Source organism: Candoia aspera, chromosome 7 (assembly GCF_035149785.1).
Source record: "Candoia aspera isolate rCanAsp1 chromosome 7, rCanAsp1.hap2, whole genome shotgun sequence".
NCBI lineage: Eukaryota > Metazoa > Chordata > Lepidosauria > Squamata > Boidae > Candoia > Candoia aspera.
In genome coordinates this window covers 57,052,596-57,074,999 of record NC_086159.1, presented here as the reverse complement: position 1 = coordinate 57,074,999, position 22,404 = coordinate 57,052,596, and the positions used below count along the sequence as shown (strand labels likewise).

Below are 22,404 nucleotides of genomic sequence, written 5' to 3'. Positions count from 1 at the left end.
ATCCCATTAAGGAAGATTTAAATGATTCAGATACTTCTTTTGCAAGCAGTGAAGAAGAATTTTATGGGAAGAAGGGAGAGGAGAAGAAAAATGAAGAAGGGGAGGAGGAGGAGGAAATAAAAGAAATGGAGGAAAACTTTAGTACAGAAAGGGAGGACGAAAACATAAAAGAAATTTGGAGCAAGGCAGAAGATACGGAAGATGAATATGTTGACAAATCAAGAGGGAAAGAACATTCCACAGAAAATGAACATGAGAGGAAAGCAAATCTGTTTAAAAGCAATAATGGAATATGCAATGTAGGAAATGAAGAGATGCAAGTTGGTACTAATATTCCTGAATCTTTTATTCCTCGGCATTCTGAATCTTCACATGACCATGCAATTATTAAGAAGGTAAATAAGGAACTGCTTGAACAGTCAATTGAAAAAGAATATAGTTATGAAGATCAGTTTCAGAATTTACAGAAAGTCCAGGACACTGAAAACAGTAATAAAATGTATGAGAATCAAAAAGAGTTTTGCAAAAATGTCTTTTCTTTGGAGAATGTTGCAAAAGCTACACCCTTTACTTTCTCAGCTAACTCTCATGACAATGGCATGGATTCCATTCTGGATGATACTATTGAAAGTTATGATGATTCTGGATTAGAAGCAGAACTTAGAAAAAACACAAGTATGCAACAGAATATTAGGAATCCTGATTTTGCAGAATATCAGAACATTGGAGAAAAGCAGTATGTGGATTCAAAAGAACTGGAAGAAGCAATATATGAGCCAACAATATATAAACTTTATAGTGAGGATGAAAATCTGAAAACTTTCCAATCTGGTTTGAAAGTAAGTGAATCTAATGTAAAGGGAAAATATTTTCAATAAAATTGGACTTCATAAATAAAAAATATCTACTTTAGCAAACTTGTTTATGAATTACACTTTAATGGCACAGGAAAATAAAATCCATGCCTGATCATTTAGAACACAGAAGCCAGATTGTTAACTAATTTGATAATATTTTGTCAGTGAAAATATCCAAACTGGCTTGATAGTTCACTTCTGTATACAGTTCAAGCTGCTGCCTTTATTCTATGAAGCCAAAATTACTTATGGCTAGAATAGCCACATTTGCGCACCCAATCTTTAACGATCTTTAATTTTTTGTCAAAATTAATTTTATAATTGTTAGCTTGTCTTTAACTGTAAATTGCTGGGAAGAAAGTACAAGGAAAAAAAGGCATACAGATTCTTATTATAAAACAGTGATCTGTTTTTGTATTGGCTAATTTGATTAATAATTGTTTTATTATTAGTTAATAAAATAATGGTAATTATAACTAGAAATGTACATAATGAAAGTGTATAATTTATGTTTTGGTAATTTTAAAGAAATATTCAGCATTTCTACTATTATAACATGACACACTTTACATAACACTGAGGATGCCCTAGTTCAGTGTTCCTTAAACTCTTTTCTCTCAGGACCCTTTCCCGCTTTTAAAAATTATGGAGGATCCCAAAAGAACTTTTATTTGTATGGGTTATATTTATTGATATTTACCATATTAAAAATTAAAATTAATGCATTTGCTGCTGCTTCTACTTCTCATGATTGTTCGATAGAATTTTAATATTGCATTATTTTTCAACATATGCTGGCAAATATTTTTGATTTTTTTGGACCCCTGAGAGGGTGCTGGGGGACCCCCAGTCCTAGACCATTGTCCTAGTTTATTATTTACAGCACATATGTGAACATACATTCTTGACAATGTCCCATTCCGTTTATGATTCCCTGATGAACTATTTATTTATTTTCTGTCAATCATGTCCAGTTCTTGGAGATAGCCTGGACTAGTCCCTACAGTTTTCTTGGCAAGATTTCAGAAGTGGTTTGCCGTTGCTTGCTTCCTAGGGCTGAGAGAGAGAGACTGGCCCAGGGTCACCCAGCTGGCTTTGTGCCCAAGATGGGTCTAGAACTCCCAGTTTCTAGCCTGATGCCTTAACCACTACACCAAACTGGCTCTCACTTGATAAACTTACGTAGGATTATAATCTTAGTAATTAAGTAAATAAACATTTTATTTAAAGTAATAACTGGACATTACAATTTTGCTATATACAGTAAATACTGAATTGTTCTTTATGTTAGGAGAAATCTTCAAAAGTTGAAGAAGATAGTGAACAGGAAGATCAAGGCATTTCAGATGTTACCAATAAAAAAATTACTGTTAATAGGCAGTCTTGGAATCTCTCACCAAAAGGTATAAAATTCCAGTTTTATTAACCAGACTGTATCGCACACAAATTAGAAATTTAGTCTATTTTCAAAATTTTCATTAGTTCATGCATTACAGTTTCATGAAGCTAGTAAGAAGTTATTTTACATTGTTGGATATACTTACTCTTCGTAAGTATGTTTCATTGTGCAGACATCTTTAACATACTAGTTGAAAAAACTTGCTGTGATTGGTTATTACCATGAATTTTAATACAGTTTAGTATTATAAGATTAAAATGTATAAATAAAATTGTAAATAGGCTGTTTGTAAATAAATGATTTACTATGAACTGGACATCTACTATGATGCTATCATTGTTTAGAGTGTTATATTTCAGTTTTCATGGTCCGTGCTTAAAAAGTGCTGTAGCTGGCTTTTGAGAGTCTGTGTCAGGAGAAGGTTGTTTGTTTGTTTGTTTGTTTTTTACGAAAACGAAAAAGTTTTGTTCAAACTTGGAGGCTCAATTAATTTTGCTTTAGCTCCTCAGAAATATAGTGTGCATCACTGATGGCAGAATGGAGCTGTGAAATGTATTTAAATAATTGCATTATAATCAAGTTAAGTAACTTACCAAGGTATGAGTACATGATGGGACTGAGAAGAGATTAAGTTGTAGGGCCAATCAAGCATGGGGTGGAGGAATGAATAGCAGCTGAAAATACTTCTCACACCTGAATTGCCACAGTCTCAGATTCTGAAAATTGAATACTGAGTATTTTGTAAAGAGTTTAATCTTAATATTTTATAGCTAAATCAACATTGGGCATGAGCAAAGATGAAGAAGAGAAGGGTACCGAATCTCCATGGGATTCAGAAGTAGGTTTTTAAAATTTCTTTGTGCTTGATGGCTTCAAAGAAACTGGTTCTACTTTAAAATCTTTCTTGATATATTATTTATTGTATTAATCAGTTTTGGCTTCTAGTGCCTACAGATATATCATTCATTTGCTAAGCACAGAACATTTCTTGTAAAATCAGAACAACTATTTCAAGCTCAAAAGGTTTTAAATTTGAGGTATTTTCCACACCACTAGTCATAAGCATTACCCATTGTGTACTCTCAAAGTGGCCAATGACAATCTCAGGCAAAATATTTTTTTCCATTTCTGACCATTTGTTTGTATATAGGATTCTAGGAATTCATCTGCTTATATAGATAATATCACTTTTTTCCATGTAATTAACCACAATATATACTGTGTGTGTGTATGTGTAGGGATAAAAATAATAATAAAATGCAGTGTAGTTAATGACAATTAAGACACCTTTTTTGAAATAAATTATGTTTGAGGAAGTATATGGACATGCTCTGTCTATACATTTAATTCTTAAAAGGTCCTTCAATAAAGATTTAGGTGAAGCATCCCCTTGAAGTTGCTTGCAGAGGATATAGCACCCTTGTTGTTAAAGGCAAAGTGAACTTACTACTTCGCTTTGCCTCTCTTTTCCAATATCCTGCAAGTGCTGGTTGACTTAGGCAAAGCAATCCGAAGTGCCTCATTGAGATACATCATTTTATCTTTTGCCTAAGTAAAGGGAATCACCTCCATGACATTAAGTTCTTTGTTGATGTGAATTGAAACCAGTACATAGGCATAATAGATATAAGTGTTGTCATTGGAGTAATCAATAGCATTTAATATTGCTCAGTTGAATATCCTGCCCATGGAGCTAAATAGAAGAATAATTTTCTAACTTTATGAAGCATATATTAATATAGGGACCATAGTCAGAGCTGTGGCCAATATCGAAGGTGTGCTCTCATGTTACATAGTTTTGTATTATGAAATTGTCTTTATGGTTAAAGGCTGGTTTTGTCATTCATACATTCATTTTATGTTAAATAAAATGTTTCCTTGTTTCATATCATAGTGGCTCCTCTTATGTGGTGCGTGAGAATAGTGATAACCGATGCTGACAGTTTTGGAATGCTAGTAGTTTACTTTGGCGTTTGGCCCTGAGGTATAGCTAACACATTCTAGTGTCGATTTTTGATGGAACTAGGTTTCAAGGTTCTTTAGGAAAGGGGATTTGAAAAATAGTGTGCTGCTCAGATCAAATTTTCTGAAATAAAAAAAAAATCACATTCTTTCCAGCTATCTGGATACCTTCTCTACTCTAGCAAATTGAAACGAGAACAGTTCCAATCCATAATATGAATGTCTTTTCAGGTATTTCAGCTATAAGTAAATGCAAATTAACTGTTTCTTAGACGCTAAACTCAAGAATCAAAATGCTTTTATGTTCTCTGTAATTATAAAGCTTTGATAATCATTTCTGTCTTACAGGAATGTATTTCTTTTCTGTAGAAAAATAAAGATAAACAAGATGGGTATCTGAGTATATTTGTATATATGTATCTCACATGTGTGTGTTTCCAATAGTGTACTTCAGAAAGCCCCAGGAAACCAACTATTAGCCCCAGGAAACCAACTATTAGTTCTTTGCCTACATCTCCTGCCAAAACTGGAATACACATGCACAGTATTATGGAAGAGCCATGTAATGGTAAATTCATCATAAATTATCCCTTTTTGTTATGTTAATATATATAAATACTTTAAAAGTTTATGAATGATTTAGATATGGAAGATGTAGTGGAGTGACTAAGGTACATGTGTATCTAAGACTGTTTCTCAACCTTGGCAACTTTAAGATATATGGACTTCAACTCCCAGAATTCCCAGACAGCCTGCTAATCTAAGGTATAACTTGAATCAGGCAGACCCAGAATAAAGTCCTACTCAGCTATGGAAATTTGCTGACAACTTTGTGCCTGTTAATGTCTCTCAGACCAACTTAATTCATAGGGTTATTGTAGGAGGAAAATGGAATGAGGACTGCTGTGTATGATGCCTTGAAATGCTACAAGAAAGGCAGATACAGATCAAATAAATGCTTTTTTATTACTCAAGAGGCCAGTATTACAGTCATGGAAATTTACACCAAAGTGTCATTTTGTCACTGTTTCAAATTTTCAGATAAATTTGAACAGAATATTCTTAGTCCCTTAAAATATATAGTATTGTGTTTTTGTATGTTATATTTCTTTTTTTATATAATAATTTTATTAAAGATTACAATTTACAATAATAAACACCAATACAAACTAAAAAAAATAGAATAAAAAAATAGAAGGTGCAGAAAATAAAAAATAGAAAGAAGAATAGAAAAGAAATAAAAATAAGAATATAGGAAAGAAAAAGAAAAGAAATATATAGAGAAATTACTTCCCCCTTCATCACAAGTATATACAATTTTAGTACCTTATCACCTTCTCTTAAAATACAACAAATGATCTCTTCTTCCCATATCCCATCATTTATCTATAAACAAATCCATAAAACCTCATCATTTCAGTCGTGATGCCAGCAAAAGTCCATTAAGGGTTACGAGATAACAACATACCTACTTTAATCTTGATCAGATAAACCAACTTTATATTCCTTCCTTTTACTTCTAACAATCTTAATCTTTAGTCCCCTCAAATAATGTTTATTTATTTATTTACTATCCTGCATTTTTATTTTATAAATAACTCAACGTGGCAAACTTACCTAATACTCCTTCCTCCTCCTACTTTTCCCACAACAATATGTCCTAGAACTTGATTTCTTTTCATTTTTTCTTTGTCCCTTCTCACAAAATTCTTCAAAACTTTAACAAGCCTCTTTTGTAAATCCAATACAGGAAAATTATCCAGGTCACTCTCTTGGTTTGTTATTTGTATTTTTTTAATTATTAAGGCATCAGCCAGTGTCTTTTGTATGTCCAGTGTAATGTCTTTTTCCATGTCGTTCTTGTAGCCTGTCATTTTTAAATGCACTTTCAAATCAGTCTCAGTCTTGTCAGGTAAAACTTGTTCCTCTTCCATGACATCTTTTAAACACAGTCTGTCTATAGAGGCAGACACTCTTAAAATTAATTTCTGGGTCCATTTTTCAAAAATATCCTTCAATACATCCAACGTTAAAATATTTTGCTTCATTCTGTATTTGTAAGCCAAATTTAAGTGTTCTCCTTTAATTGTAATCTTTACTTCCTTCTAGTTCCCTCTAGTGTCCAATTTTTAAAGTCTTGTTTTTTTTAAAATAGTTCAAAACAAAAGCATTTTCCCACAGGAAGGATTCTTTATAATTAATTCCAAAATCTTATTTCAAATTTATTTGGACCTGTCCATTTGTAACTTTCTAGAATCAAACCCTTTTGCTGTTTATTCCAGAAAAAATAATTAAGTCCTTAAACTTGTAATTAAAACGGTACTATAAAACATGTCAATCCAAAGGTTCCTAATAGCTGAAAAATAGTTAACAAGCAATTTCCAAAAATTATTAGAAAAGGTAGTATGCAAACCAGTATCCTTTTAAATGTGCCGACCATGGTTTGAGCAAAGATGGCTATTTCCTCGTCTCTCTCAGCTCTAAATCCGCCAGAGTCTGCTGTCTTGTGACGAGCAACTGTCTGGAACACTTGTAGGTTATCTCAAGTCCTCTCCTTGAGGAATTCCAAAGAGCCAGTCTACTCTCTGGCTCTTCATTCTTCCGCAGTCGTCGGCTCCACTTTTCGTAGAGCCGTCTTCAGTTCGCCATTTTTTCCCTGGAAGTTCTGTTTGTTATATTTCTAATACAGGAGCAGGATTCACACCCATAGATGTTTAGTACACTGAATAAAGTTTAAAAATTGCAAAATATTATCTAGATAACTTGTTTCCTTGTTTTCATTTCCTAGGGAAATCAAGTTTGCAGGTAAGTACTACTTTTGAATTACGTTATAGAAAATATTATTTAAATATTTTTTGATTACATTATGGTATCTTATTTCATTCTTTGCTGGATTATCTTTATAGCCAAGGATCACAAAAGAAAATTTGGTACGTGAATCTCCTGCTCCTGTTTTAAAGCAGGCAATCAGAGAAAAGCGAAAATCTGGTAATTTTTGCTACAATAAATTATTTGAGGGATAAAATGTTATATTGTACATATTGTTACATATCTTGTATTTTAACATCACTATTTTCTCCTTTCAGATTTAATGGAAGAACTTGGTTTGGATGATGCAGACGATATTGAAGGTTCTCAAATATTTTATGCATATTTATGTATCATACATAGAAAAGTATTTAAGGCCATCAAATTTTACCATGTATTGCAAAAAAAATAAAAGTCAAATTTTACTTATGGAACTAAATGTGCTATCCCGTCAAAAAAAGACAAACTACATAACTTCTGTCTTAAACTGTAGAAGATTGAATTCCTTTTCACTTGGGAGATGTGTAGACAAATAAATGTAATTTTTAAGTGGAAATATTTTCCAATACCTATCAGTATTTTTAAGAGCCTAGTGCTGATATATTACAGGTGTGGGAATGTTTCATTGTTGTTAATGCTAGCAGCCTAATAGATCTTTCTGTTAATTGGTTTTAAAATACATTGCATTAACATTTGCTAGAATAAATTATTATATGCTGTTGTTTTTACTGCATTGACCTTTTTTAATGTCTTATGTTGTCAGATGCATCTGATTGGGATTCTGCCAGCATTTCTCTTAAGAGCACTCCATATGCTAAACCAGCAAAAATACTGATGTTGGAGGATCATGCATCTCCACAATTAGCAAAAACAAATGTTACATCTGAAATCCCAGTTCCTGTGAAAGAAGACTCAGATACTCATACAATAATTTCTTCAAAAGGTAGTTGATGTCATTTTTAACAAAATCAAGATGTGAGAATTTTTGCAAGGAAGGGAAGAATAATTCTGATCCCAAATTAGATAAGCCTAATCCTAAATAAATAATTATTTGTTTCTTCCACTCTTCTACTGGAAACATTTTGACAGTCTTAAGTGATTCAGAATGGTAGTCTATTATACTATTTTATTTATTAGAAGGCAGCTTTTTTTCTTTTGGTGTAGAAAAGGGTTCCTTTCCTTCCTAGAGAGGACAAAAATCTAAAAAGCCTCCTATTGGATGCAGAGGAAGATAGAGGAAGAAGTTTTTGTTGATTCTTCCTTCTTAACATTCTGTGTTATTCCACAGGCAGTAGTAGTTGGAAGGAAAAATAGATAAAGCAGTCTGTCCCTTCTTGGGTGGAATTCTGCACACAAGTACAATGGGTCCAGTCACTTGTTTCTTCATTCCAAAGTCGGTAACCAGAGCACCCATCAGACTGCATAGGTTAAATGCAGTGGCAAAATATTTGTATTTGTATTTAATTTCAATAAAGGTTTAAGCAAAGGATTCCCTTGAAGCTGCCTTCCAAAGCAAAATGACCACTTTTGCAACTCCTCCCATTTTTTTCAGCAATACTAGCCAAGTTTGGTGTGTGCTGCTAGAAGAGGCTTCTCTGGTCAGCTCACCAAAAACTTTGGCAACTTGTGCCAAAGAACATACCTTTCTGCTCTCTCCAGCATGCTCTCATGACCCAGAGAGGTCTCTAGTCAACCAAAATGCTTGCAGAGAAGGTTTTTCTGGCTTTGGCTAGTTACAGTGATACAAGGAGAACTTTTAAGGCAACACAAAGTGTATTGTCAAAGCAAATTCCATTGCCTCTTTGCTTTGACAAAGAGACTCGACATTTGTGTTCACTCACAAATCTCTTTATCAAGGCAAATCTGAATTGCCTTGCATAAACCTAATGGATATCTATATAAACCTGGGACTGAAGCTGTTTAAACAAATGAAACCAGACCTTATGCTCCCTTAAGAAATCAGAAGTAATGTAGGATTTTGAATTGCCTGTAGTTATTTTAACTCCTAGAATCCTCTGGTATCGTTTCTTTGACTGAAATAACTTCAGTTAACATTTAAAATACTCCATGCTAAATTGGCCTATGTGTAGAACAGAATGAACACAAAATAGTATCCTGTGATGATTGAATGAGCTGTAAAACCTCAAACAAAATGTATATCAAATATATATACAAATAAACCTGTGGCCACTCTTTCCGAGTGCCTGGGGGCTGTGGGGGCCTGGATGGGGTGACAACAGGTTGCGGCTGAACCCAGGGAAGATGGAGTGGCTGTGGATTAATGGCTCCTCGATTTCTGGGAAATTGTCATTGTTAGTTCTGGATGGGGTTGCACTGCCCCAGGCAGACCCGGTGCGTAACTTGGGGGTCCTCCTGGACTCACAGCTCCTGCTCAAAGAGCAGGTGGCAGCCGTGGCTAGGAGGGCCTTTGTGCAACTTCGTGTTGTGTACCAGTTACGCCCCTTCTTGGAGTGAGAGGCCCTTCGAATGATCACTCATGCCCGTATATCTCCCATATAGACTACTGCAATGCGCTCTACATGGGGCTACTCTTGAAAAGTATCTGGAAGCTACAGCTGGTGCAAAATGCAGCTGCATGGGCGATCTTGGGTTTCCCAAGATCAGCACATGTCACCCCTTTGTTCTGCGAGCTACATTGGTTGCCAGTATGCTTCCGGGTCCAATTCAAGGTGTTGGTTACCACCTTTAAAGCCCTATATGGCACGGGTCCAGGTTACCTAAGGGACCGTCTCCTCCCCATCACATCAATCCGTCCCACCCGGTCGTGCAGAGAGGGCATGCTACAGACCCTGTCTGCAAGACAATTCCATCTGGCGAGGTCCAGGAGGCAGGCCTTCTCTGCAATAGCACCTGCTCTTTGGAATATCCTTCCCCCGGAAGTGAGATTGGCTCCCTCCCTCCTTGACTTTAGGAAACAGCTAAAGACCTGGTTTTGTAATTACGCCTGGGGCGGGAGAGAAAGTAGCCATTCCTGGGGATGGTTAGTTTCTTAGAAGGACCCAGCTCTGCCTGCAAATCATAAAGAACTCCCAGCCACCGAGGTTTTTATTATATTTATTGTATTACGTAGTATAGTGTTTTACAGTTTTATATTTTTATTTATTTTAAACCGCCCAGAGTCCCTTTTGGGAAATGGGCGGTGATAAATTTGATTAATAAATAAAATAAATATCAGGAGTTAGATACATGAAACTAAGCTGGAGAAACCAGTTTCCTGCCTTTTTTTGTTATCTGGTTTTCGGCATCCTAAAATGCTATTGAGAGGACTAAAGACTATAGTATATGAGGAAAGTATGGAACTGCAGAATTAGGCAGAAATACGTTATACTAGACTTTAGGCATATGCCAAAGTTGATCCACCTCAGTATTTTTTAATGCTTTTCTTTGTAAAACAAACCTGAGTAGAAAATTAACAGATAAAAAGTATTGGGCTAGATTTTTTATTCCTTATATGCTAGGTTCACTTGCTGTGCTGGGAATTTTTAATTTGGAGAATATTCAAAATGCAACGTCACTTTGAAATGATGCTTATCTATATACAACATCATTTTAAATCAAACGTATCTTGGAAATGTTTTCAGATTGCAGTGTAACTAACAAAACAGTTACAAGTGTTCCATCCAATGTTTTTACAGGTCAGGAATATAACGAACACAAAAGCATCAAAGAATTTGAAAGTAACAGCCAGGTATGTGAGCAAGGTTCATCTGAATATTGGTATAGAATATTTCTTTGTATTATGTGACTGAAACAAATTTTTACATTTTGTTTATAATTACATTCTGAAATTAAAGACACATTTTTACTGTTCTGTTTCCAGTCTCAGTATTGTTAGTTCTTCTATCCATTTACTTCTATTGGATTAATCATCCCTATCTGCATCATTCAACATTTTTCTACACGCTTCAAGGATTCTTTTTATATATATGCATAAAAATGAATGATGTACGGTATAACTGAGAATGATCTCATTTTTTATAAACCTAGATTAAAGAAACTACTAAGCTGTTTTTAAGGGACGCGGTGGCGCTGCGGGTTAAACCGCTGAGCTGCTGAACTTGCCGATCGGAAGGTCGGCGGTTCGAATCCGTGTGATGGGGTGAGCTCCTGTTGCTAGTCCCAGCTCCTGCCAAACCTAGCAGTTCGAAAACATGCAAATGTGAGTAGGTTAATAGGTACCGCTTCGGCGGGCAGGTAACGGTGTTCCGTGTAGTCATGCTGCCCACATGACCATGGAAGTGTCTACGGACAAACGCCGGCTCTTGGCTTTGAAACAGAGATGAGCACCGCCCCCTCGAGTCGGACACGACTGGACTTAATGTCAAGGGAAACCTTTACCTTTACCTTAAGCTGTTTTTAGCTGAATGGGAACTTCCTTAAACACTTTTGGATTCTATTGTCCTAAAACAAGTTTTCCTTTACAGAAATATAAATGAACAGGAGAAATACCAGCTACTTTTGAAAATAACTTTAAAATGCAATGAAGGAAAATTAATCCTACACCATTAACCTTTAATTCTGTAGTTGTGTATTATAGAATGCTCAACAGCATACATATAAAGGAAGGATTAAAAGATGTGCTTTTGGCACAAAAGTGGTATCAGAAGGGCCTTCTGCTTCTTGTAACAATACTATTCAATTCAGTTTATAGATAGAATAATATAGCCTTAACTCACATTCATATGATTCCCTGCATGTTAAACCATCAAGATATATTACTTTCTTACATGTTTCTTGTTTCACATTTTATCACCAAAGCATGTAGTTTTGATTTTCTTATTTAATTCAAATATATGGTCTTTTTTTCCCCAATCTATGATTCATGATGTAAAAACAAATTAATAAAATTCATTATATAAATAGGAAATATAAGAAGATATCTCTCTTCTTTCTATGCCCAGACCCAAATTTAATAAAGATTCCTTCTTAGCATGATAGGTGGCCTTCCTCAATCTTAGCATTCCAAATGCATGGACTTAATTCTCAGACTTCTCAGCAATGGGAATTCAGTAGAATCCTGAGAGTGGAAGTCTATACATCTGAAGTTTATCCAAATTAGGAAAGTCTATGATGAAGTGTTAACTGCTTAGAAATTACAGAACCTATTAGATTCAATGAATCTTACTTTTACCAAATGTCTTCACCCACATTCATGAGCCAACAGATCCCTCTGGGAGCTTTATTCATTCAGATGTTCCTGGGAAGAACCTGTTAGTCACTTGCCCTGAAACTACCCTACTCAAACCAGGCAGCTTCCAGCTTGCAGACCGAATTTTAGGAGCTTCCATTGGGAGCTATTTCCATGGAGTTACTTTTCTGTGGAACCAAACTGAACTAACCCCTCCCCTAGGAGGGCTGAGCTGGGAAATTGGCATCTTGTAAGGTTTTAGCAATACTATGAAATTATATCGGATTGTTTTGAGTTACGCTTTGCTGTGCTGTATAACAGTGCTGCTAAAGTAAGTGTACTGTAGCTGTCAGGCTAGAATTGGAAATTAATGATTTCAAATTCAAGAATTTAAATAACTTGGTGCCAGGATACGGGAGAGAAATTTTTCTCCCACACAGACCAGCCTCACATCTACCACCCTCATTATTAAAGATTATGCTGTTGCTTGATTGTGCCACTATTATGGACATTAATTTGATATCCGCTCTGAAAAATCTTCTTTCTTGTGTTGCCCATTCTCTGGAGTACCCTCTAACCTTACCCCATCCCAGATGTACTGTACCTTGTTCAATCTCAAATTAAAATTCTTATTGTTCTATGCATTTGACGATTTAGTAGAATTACTGTTTTTTTAATAAGTAATCTGATTATGATACATGATTATGCTTGGTATTTATAGTCTGTATTGGTCATAGTGGTTTTTTTATACACTGACATGATTAATAACATGTACTTGATAGGGTGACCTTGGGCCACTCACTCTCTCTGAGCCCAACTCACCTCACAGGGTGGTTGTTGGGAAAATAGAAGGAGAAAGGAGCATTAGATATGTTCGCCACCTTGAGTTATTTATAAAAAATAATAAAGGTGGGATAGCAAATAAATAAATGTCAAAATCATGTTTAAATATAATTTTAATAAAATTTCTACATATCTGTACAGGTATGCTCAGCAGTTGCAAAATGTGACTTCCATAGAGTCCCAGTATTGCTACCACTTCTAGTCCATTTGCACAGGATTGTGGTCAGTTTGGGAGGGCCAACAGTGAGATATTGGTTGAATTGAGAAGATGTTATTGGATGCTCCTATCCCATGGAAGGTAGCAGATATGTAGAGTGCTTATTATTGATTTGAGGATTATAACTTCCAATTTGTAGTGGAGAATCTGGCTCTGCTTTTTTCCAATTGCTCAATACTAATTTCTATAAAAAAATTAGAGGGACACTGCTAGTTAGGATTTGACAAGCTATTATTTATGAATATGCCATAACAAGTAGGAAAGCTATTTCAAGTTTAATTATGCTATCTTGTAGTGAAATTCTCTGAACATTTAAATTATGTATTTAATAAAAATATACAGTTGAAAAAAGATTTAAACCAAAAACATTTTTGTTACTCTTAAAATATTCTCAGACTCAAACCCTTTATGACATTTATAACATAATTTTAATACACTGGTTTTTGTTTGTTAATTTTTCTCTATCCATACTTGCTTGCATAAGGAAAAATGTCTGTTAGACACATCCAACTCTGTAGGAAAATCAACACATGAAAAGCAGACTGACAAGGCTGAGATTGAATATGCTCATGATGAAAAGACAACTGAAGCCCTCATTCACAGTGAAGAATCACATAATGAATGCAATCATTTTGATTCAACACACTGGGAAGAAAGATATGAAAAAATGTGGGTTGGAAATGAAAAAAAGGAAGTCAAAGCAAATTTTAAGAGCATTACAGCAGAACTAAAACAGATGTTTGGTGAAATTAATGTTTATGAGAAAATCAGTAACACTTCAAGCAAAGGAAGATCGCAAGATGGTTTCTGTTGTGCAATAGAAGGCGTAAAAGAAACATCACTTCATCTGCAAAAAATAAAAATGGATATTCAAGGAAAGGGTGATATTGGAGATGTGAGATCTGTCATTGCAGAAAGGGAAGTAAATACTGATGACTGGAACACAAATAAGAACTTACTGTCCAATAATGCAAAAGGAACAAAAGTAAATATCAGTGAAGAAAGGAGTAACAGTACAATTACACAGTTGAAATCAAATGTGGATGAAACTACTACAACTTCAGAAAAATGTCTTGAACGTTCAGTGCAAAGTCATGAAGACATTACTAAAGATACAACTTTTAAAACTAGTAAAACTATAGATGCCAAACAACCAATTATAACCAACAACTTATACAAACATTTTAGTGTAACAAAAAATTCACGCGAAGAAACTCAATACCATTTTAATAACAGTATCAACAGTTGTAATGATACTGATACTGAAAGTGGAAATAAAGTGAAAAATAAACAAGTATGTCCTCAAATATCCAAAAAAGGTCTGGATGAAGAATTAGAAGGTGATGTTGCAAGATTTAAGAAAGAGGTAGGAATACTGCATTCAGTTTTCCTCGCTTTGGAGAAAGAAAAGGCCCGGCTGCAAAAAGAGGTAGACAAGTACCTGCTGCTTTTCATTCTTTCATCTTTCTTGCACTTCAGCCATCCTGTTCATTTCAGCTCTTCAGCATTTTTTTAAAAAGCCCTTATGTGTTGGCTTTATGTGATAATGCTAATGTGAATGGGGGAAAGAAATTACCTGTTTTCTTGCATTTCCTTTTTATTTTAAGAGCATTCAGAAACTAAAACATGATACGACTATTATAACAAAGACTCAAATAGCTCAGTTTACATAGGTGCAACTTCATTAACAAATGAACTGCACCACTTTTATACTAATTATAAATTTGATCCAAAATGTGAAAGTAGCTTCTGAACGAGTTCTTGATTGATCTCCCCATTTCCTATCATGCTTACCTAACACTTCTTTGCTCTGTGTGAAACATTTCTGTCTTAGATTTGGCTTCTATGGTACAATATTGTTGATCACTTTTTAAAATAATACCTGTTCTGTTAATAATAAAAATGTGTGTTTCTAATGCATTTTGTCCTGTCACTAATATATACGATTTTCCATTATTTCTGGTTAGACCATACTAATTTTTATTAATTTGCAACCATAATGATGAGTGATTATTTTCTTTTCTAGGGCTTTCTGGAATATTAAGCAAAAATCTGTAATAGAACAAATAATTTCTTATTGATATTTTGTTGCCATTCTTAAAATAATATTGCAATATATCACTGTTTTAGATTGAAGAGGAAAAAATAAAAAAGGAATTGGAATCTGAAGGGATAAGAATTGCTAGTGCTGAGAAGTTGGCTGTGAGTAGTGATGAGATGGTAGAGCAAAAACATGCAATAAGTGAAATCCAGCATATTACAGCAGAAAGTGTTTTCTCAGCAGATAGAAAGGAAGTAATTTGTCCAGGGTGAGTATAATAATAAAATTAAGTTGAATCTCTTTGTATACGAACTGGCTTGTCTAATTTTTATACACTATTGCAATATACTAACTTCTTTTGAAACTTTGCTGTGTTTTCAGCTATTTAAGGCATACAATATTACAAATGTTTTAATTACAAAGAGAACATTCTTTGTGTAATGTTCATTCTGCTACAAAGATTTGTCTGGGCTCATCTTTTTGTCTTCTGGCTTTATTTCATGTCAAGTTTAGTCCTCTTATTTTCTTTTGGAATATTTCTCTTTTAACTGTAACTCCAGTTTTGTCATAGAACAGGAAGAGGATCTTGAGGTAAACCAGAATTCATTCTGTGATCATGTAAAGGATAGTTACCAGTTACGTAGATGCCAACATTACAGTAGTCAAATTAATACAAACTATAAAAATAACTATCCAGTTTCCTTCATTTGTGGCTCAAAGTCTTAAAGCATATTGTAATCAATCTGGTATAATTTAATCCATATGACACTGTATCTGTGTATCTGCTTTGCTGTGATGCCATTTGATCTATGTACAGTATCTTGCTTTCCATGAGGTTCTTCAGTCTTTAATGAAAGATATGCCTGTTCCAGATGAGAAGGATCTCTCTTGTTCTCTCATTATTCCAATAAGAATTCTAATGTGGGATTCATTTAAGATTTTCGCCAAATACATACAGTTATATCTCATTACATTGGTACAGTTAACCCTTTATTCATTAGAACTTTGCATTCTTAAATCCAGTACACTATCAGAGATTAGAAACTTTGCCATTCTTTGATTTGGTATATTTTTATTTATTAATGATATGTCTTCGTTTTATTTTTGTTTTTCTACTTTTAGGGGAATAAGGTTACATTAAAAGAATGGTGTCCAGTTATTTAACTTTTATTTTTATTTTGTAAAAATCCTCCAGTTTAAAAGATTCAAGAAAAACTGAAAATAAAAGGCGGAATTCAAAGCAGAGAGTCAATCAACAGCTTAGTAATAGTCTACATCAACCACAAGATGACAGCAGTTTGAGTGAAGCGTCTCTTGAAGAAAGGTACAGGTTTTTTGTTTTTGTTTTTTAATGAATATAAAGATCTGTCTCACTTGGAATTAGGCCAGTGATGTTCTTAGCCAATTACTTATGAAAGTTCTATAAGAATGCACCTTTGATCTACGTCCTCAATGCTCTATACAATAGCTGTGCTTGCATATTTGTTTCAGCTTACAGGAAGCCAGCACATCATACATAAACTGCAAAGAATTAAAAAAAGACAACTCTGACCAATCAGTTTCTTAAAGGAGTCATGCTGGAAGTCTGCTTGGTAGTGGGAAGCCCCACAGAGATCTAGGTTGCACTTGTGCTGCGTTCTTAAGCTCATTAGATTCAGAATGGATGATCTAGGATTAGCAGTTCTAAATTTTCAGAACTTTAGAATCAAATACACTAAAATCTATCGTAATATAAGTTTTATATTTATTTTCTAGATCTCCAGCCAAATCTCTGAATGGAAAAAATAAGGTAGGATAAAACAAGCTTGCAAAATGTTGCGTCAAATTACTAATATTATTATTAATATTATTACTGATTTTATTGTAAACAGCCCAGAGTCCCTCTTTTGGGGGGAGATGGGCGGTAATTAAATTTGAATAATAAATAAATAAATAATATCTCTAAAACTTTGAAGTGAAAAGCATAGTAGGCCAGTTTAGATTTGAGATTAATGACTAAGGTTTTTAGCAAAGCTTTGATATGATGTATAATTTGATAAATAATGATTTGTCAATCAGCTCAAGCTACTACCCAAAACTGTAGATTGTATATTTTGATTAGCTACTACATGAAGATTAGTAAGCTGTGGTTTGTTGTACCTCCACTGTCACAAGCACTGAAAAGAGTGAAAATAGAATTACAGAGTAAGTTCTCATTAGTGTTTTTTAAGTATTTTTAAAATACTTTATCCCTCTAAACTACCTACCACAATTTCTGCCTTATTCCTAATTTTTATTGGTAAATATCTGTAGCGGAGATTGTCAGAGTGGTTCACAAAACCAAAGTGCAATAGAATTAATACTGGAATTAATTTCAAAATTATAATATAATAATATTGAAATGAACAGAATTAAGTGATACAGTTCCTGCTTAAAATGTTCTTCAATCATAAAAAAACAAAACTGTCTTTGGTCTCTGGCCCATCTTAGTGACATTGTTTCCATTACCTTTTTTCCAGATAAAGATGGGGATATTTCTAGGTGCTGCAGAAACATGAAATATTCATGTGTCTCCTGCTTTATATCTAGATATCAGAAATCAAAATCTATTGATTTCTAGTGATAATGGTATCGGAATTGTCCAGTTTCTAACTGTGGTCCAGGATTGAACTTAGCACATTTTCTTCCTTATATTCCTAAGTCTTGGACAGAGTTCTTTTGAATACTGTATGCAAATCTTATTGTGCTTACATCATTGAATGGAAGCAGATAATAGAGAATGAAGAAGCATAAAGTTTTGGGGAAAGAAATGAAGGATTTTGGAAAGCAGGAACAATTATATATCTGCCTACATGAATGTATGCTGCTGTACAGCTATAAAAAAGATGGAACGAGGGAGCAAGTTATGGAATTAGATAACATATTTTGGTAATAATTCTATAGAAATAAAGAACTATATGGGGCCATAACAGATATTGGGGCCTTGGGGATACTCTGCAACTGATACCCCCTGAAAAAATAGAAATGTGCATATCTGTCCTAACAACCAGGAAACACACTGAGACAATGAACTGGTCTCTAATATTTATTGCTAGTACTTAACAGGAATCCTAACAAACTGAAGAAGCGTGGGAAAAACCCAGACATATAACCCCCAAGGGTTAAGGCGGTCCCGATCTGTGTCTCTTTGAATGGCTGAACAATTCCTCAGTGCTACGCATGCGCTTGACAGTCTGGATGGGAGCCCCCTGCTCGCCATCCTTACTCATGACAATATCTGTCTGAAAATTGTTGAATAGGCAAGCCCTACCTTGGAATAGTCAGTACAAGGTAACAGTACCTGTACATGATACCACTTCACTATCAAGCCAGAAAGAGAACATAGCTTAAATATGGAAGCTTCCACAGAAAGCGACACATTAACTGCTTTGTATACTTCACTATAAATGGTTTAGGGGTAAAGTGTAGTCCTTTTTGCAGACTGAGATGCTGGTTGTTTATGTCTCCTGGCTATGATGCAGGGGCAGTCATAACTCTTAACGTTTAGTGGATTTATTAGAAAAACCACTTTGTGAGCTATCTGAAAATCATGACTTGATGTGACATCTAATTAAGCCAATTCCACATATCTAAAATGTTGCTAGTAGAATTATAAGTTAATAAAAGAGAAATGAAGGACTATTTTATTTAGAATACAATTGTGTTTAATTCTGCTTATGTGTTTCATTATAGCTTTATAGAGCATTGAGTATTACTAATGATCTGGATGACTTAACTCCATCTTCAGATTCAACTACAGAGGATAGTGAGTTGCCTTCTTCCCTTTACAAGGAAGCTATAGTGCTGATAGAACAACTTAGTTTTGATAGTAAAGGTGAGCACATTTGTTATTGTCAAACATAATTGTTTTGTTATGAATACAAAATATATAATGTTTCTTGGATATCTGCATTTTATCAAGATTTATCAAGATTTTTGTCTCACCAGGACCTTCCAGATATATTCAGTTACATTATAGACATAATGAAAGTTAATGTCAGGATATATATTGATGTTGGCTATCACAGCTTCAAACATCTGGTTTTCCCATGTGTGCTGGCTGATCTTTCTGTTGGCATACCAGGAAATAACCAGTAGTTGTGGAAATAAATGGTGGTAGAGCAGCACTGCAGTTTAGAATCGCATTCTTAAGAAATGGCATTATGTACTCCAACTGATTTGATTGTTTTTGTTTTGTTATATATTGATTATTTACTGTGAATGTTTTATACATGTTGCTATGACACATAGGATTTTTTTTCACATTTTATGTGTTGTGACCCCCTAAAACAACAAATAAATTTATATAATCATCCCCAGGAATAATAGTACTTTAACTGATAATTAATTGTATGTATGCTTCTATGCATGCATATATTGGATATCAATAGATGCTGTAAAAAAATAATTTTCAGTTATGTAAGACTTTCTGTATTGCACTTTAGAAGCTTGAGGTGCCAAGGTTCCTTACTCCTTTATAGCTAGGTAGGATTGATGGGATCTGAGTTCCTCACACACCTGGAAGGTAACTGATCAGGGGAAGAACTGCTATTGAAGCCACAATCCTGAGCACACTTTTGATAGTGCAGAAGCTGGCAAACAGCCCTCAAGAAGTGACCTCTTCAGCTGTGCACACCCTGCTGGGATGGGTAGCTGGACTTTTGGACAGAGCTCTCTCATTTCATGTTTATGCTTGGCAACTTTGAGTTTACTTTAGCAAAAGCCTCCAAAGCAGGGAGGGAAAGGCAATGAGATGGGGAAAGCATCTTGGAAAAGGCCAAGGGAAGGAGAGAGGGAAAGAAGGGGCCGAAGGAAGATACGCAAATCTGAAAGTTTGAATATGGAGCTTGTTTTCATCCTAGGCTATCTGGTAGGCCTAGTCCTTTTAACAGATTTGAGCATCATGGTGACCTGACAGATCCCCTGGAACTGATCCTGCAGTGACTTTTCTGGACAGCCTTTCTATATTCTTGGGTTCCAAGGACTTCCTGAAACAGGATTTCGATGCTCTTTGCTATTGTAGGAAGGTGGCTTTGTCAACTTTGGGTTCCTCCAGAATGTCTGAAGAGCCCTGCAGTTTGAATATCTCCAAATACGTCCAAATTTGCTCATGATTTCCCCAGAGATTGTAATCCACATTTTGAGTAAGTTTGTCCTAAAGCTAAATAAACTTGTCCATGTAGTTTTTAAAAAAGTAATTGGAACCTGCTTCTTTCTTTGTGACAGAACCATTGGCTATTCCTTAGCTACTGCTAAGGAAAACCTTTGAGCATTTTTTCAGGAGATGGTATGTGTCATTCTTTTTTTTAATCAAATAACATTTTGGATAAATAATACTAACACATGGTATTTTTTTCCAAAGCAGATTCTGTAAGTCTCCTGAAAATTCAGAATATATTTCATGGATATGAACGGCTAATTGAACATGAGAAGGGTCGTTATTCTCAATTGCTTGAAAAAGTTAAAAAACTTGAAAATGAGAGAAATGAATGGCAAAAAATTCGGGAAGAAATGAGAGAACTGAAATCTATATTGGATCATCAAAAAGTAGAATATGAAAGTGATATCACCAATCTCAAGTAAGAGCTTTTAAATGAATAGTTGATTCTTGTATAATTTAGCCAACATTTTCTTAAAGTTAAAGAAACATTAAAGCAAATTGAATCAATTAAATTATATGCTTCATTTTTAAAAAGGAATAATATTATAAGACTGCATAACAACATTTTGATGTTTAGAATTACTTCTGCTGAACGATTTGTCTTCGTTTGGAGCAAGGTGTAACAATAGCCCAGCATTCTGTTTGGTTGTTAAACCATGCAGCATTGGCTGAAATAAAAGAAAGTTTGAAATTGTGATGAAAAAAAATGTACCCATTGGAAATTAAATGAGAGAAAAAAAGACTGTATTTAAATTCTTTTGTCATAGTCCATGTATCAAGTTTTTTCAAGTATTACGTATTTTTTATCTGCAACTAGCATATTAGGCTTCTTATAGCTTGAGAAAGGCTTTTATAAAACAAGTCTAGAATATCTGCACAGCTTCCTTTCTCAGGAAAACCCAACAGTGCATGGTTAGCAATAGGATCAAGACATCCGGACCCTAAAAAACTCAGAGGTAAATTGGGTACTAAACTAAACATAGCCACTTGTCAAGACTTCTGTAACATAATTTCCCTTTCAATAATTATGGTTAAAGACTCTGAAAATCTTGCTTTTAGCTGCTAAAATCAGCAGTTTCCATTGTATAAAGGTTACTGGAAGTCTTCAGAATAACTGTTAGCTTCAACATATACACTTCAATTTGTCATATTTTCACTGTACTGATAATACTTTGGCCAAATTGTGCAATCTCTGATTTTACATATGTGGTTGTGTATGTATTGTATATGTGCAAATTGCTAGTTCAGTGTAGATATTGGAGCCCGAGCAAGTAAGCAGTCCTAGTTCCATTTTAAACATACGTATCCTAGCTTTTTATATATTTATTGCTCAAATGTATCTTAAATGTTTACTCACGTATTCCAGATTTTCTTTGAAACAAGAAGAAGAAAAAAGAATGGGTACTGAAATGCTATATGAGAAAAACCAAGAACAGTTAAGGAAGAAAGAGGAGCAGTACTGTACACAGATGGAAGAAAAACAACAGCTTGAATTAATGCTGAGAAGCCTAGAAATGGAGTTAAAAACACTCAAAACCCACCTGAAACAGGTTAGGTTAAATCAAAGCATTTTTTTAAATTATGAAAATATTTTCATATATTTTCTAATAATCAACTTTTCTTAAATAAACTTAATGCACTTTTTAGAGCTTCTTGAACAGCATACTTCCTAAAAAGGCCAGGGCTATCCTTCATAGGAGACGGTCCTTATCTGGGTAAATCCTTTGCTGGCAGTTCCTTGAGAAAACTTACAGCCACTCCAGGACAGCAGCACCTTCATGGCTACCCTGCTAATAGAAGGGGAGTGAAAAAGGGACCATGAAGAAAGGGAATTAAGGCAAATGTTTTGTGAGAGTCCTAAAGTAGTCTACATTTGTGGGAAATATTGCTTGGGACTCATATTGATTGACAGAAATACATTTTGTGGTAAGAGTCTTACACTTTTTTTC

General features: G+C 34.5%; 1 protein-coding gene across 4 annotated transcripts in view; it reads left to right on the top strand.

Annotated features, from left to right (window-relative positions):
* ANKRD26 (ankyrin repeat domain containing 26) overlaps positions 1–22,404 on the top strand; it is a 70,343-nt gene that overhangs the window by 8,883 nt on the left and 39,056 nt on the right. For 2 of the 4 annotated variants that reach the window (XM_063309517.1, XM_063309519.1), the window contains exons 11-25: positions 2,149–2,260; positions 3,027–3,094; positions 4,663–4,786; positions 7,007–7,023; positions 7,125–7,206; positions 7,305–7,349; positions 7,790–7,969; positions 10,683–10,735; positions 13,720–14,664; positions 15,366–15,544; positions 16,472–16,600; positions 17,032–17,065; positions 18,988–19,129; positions 20,657–20,873; positions 21,822–22,005. In XM_063309517.1, the coding sequence (XP_063165587.1) occupies positions 2,149–2,260; positions 3,027–3,094; positions 4,663–4,786; positions 7,007–7,023; positions 7,125–7,206; positions 7,305–7,349; positions 7,790–7,969; positions 10,683–10,735; positions 13,720–14,664; positions 15,366–15,544; positions 16,472–16,600; positions 17,032–17,065; positions 18,988–19,129; positions 20,657–20,873; positions 21,822–22,005 (2,511 nt within the window). The remainder of the gene's footprint in view (positions 1–2,148; positions 2,261–3,026; positions 3,095–4,662; positions 4,787–7,006; positions 7,024–7,124; positions 7,207–7,304; positions 7,350–7,789; positions 7,970–10,682; positions 10,736–13,719; positions 14,665–15,365; positions 15,545–16,471; positions 16,601–17,031; positions 17,066–18,987; positions 19,130–20,656; positions 20,874–21,821; positions 22,006–22,404) is intronic. The other 2 variants (XM_063309518.1, XM_063309520.1) reach the window with 2 other exon arrangements.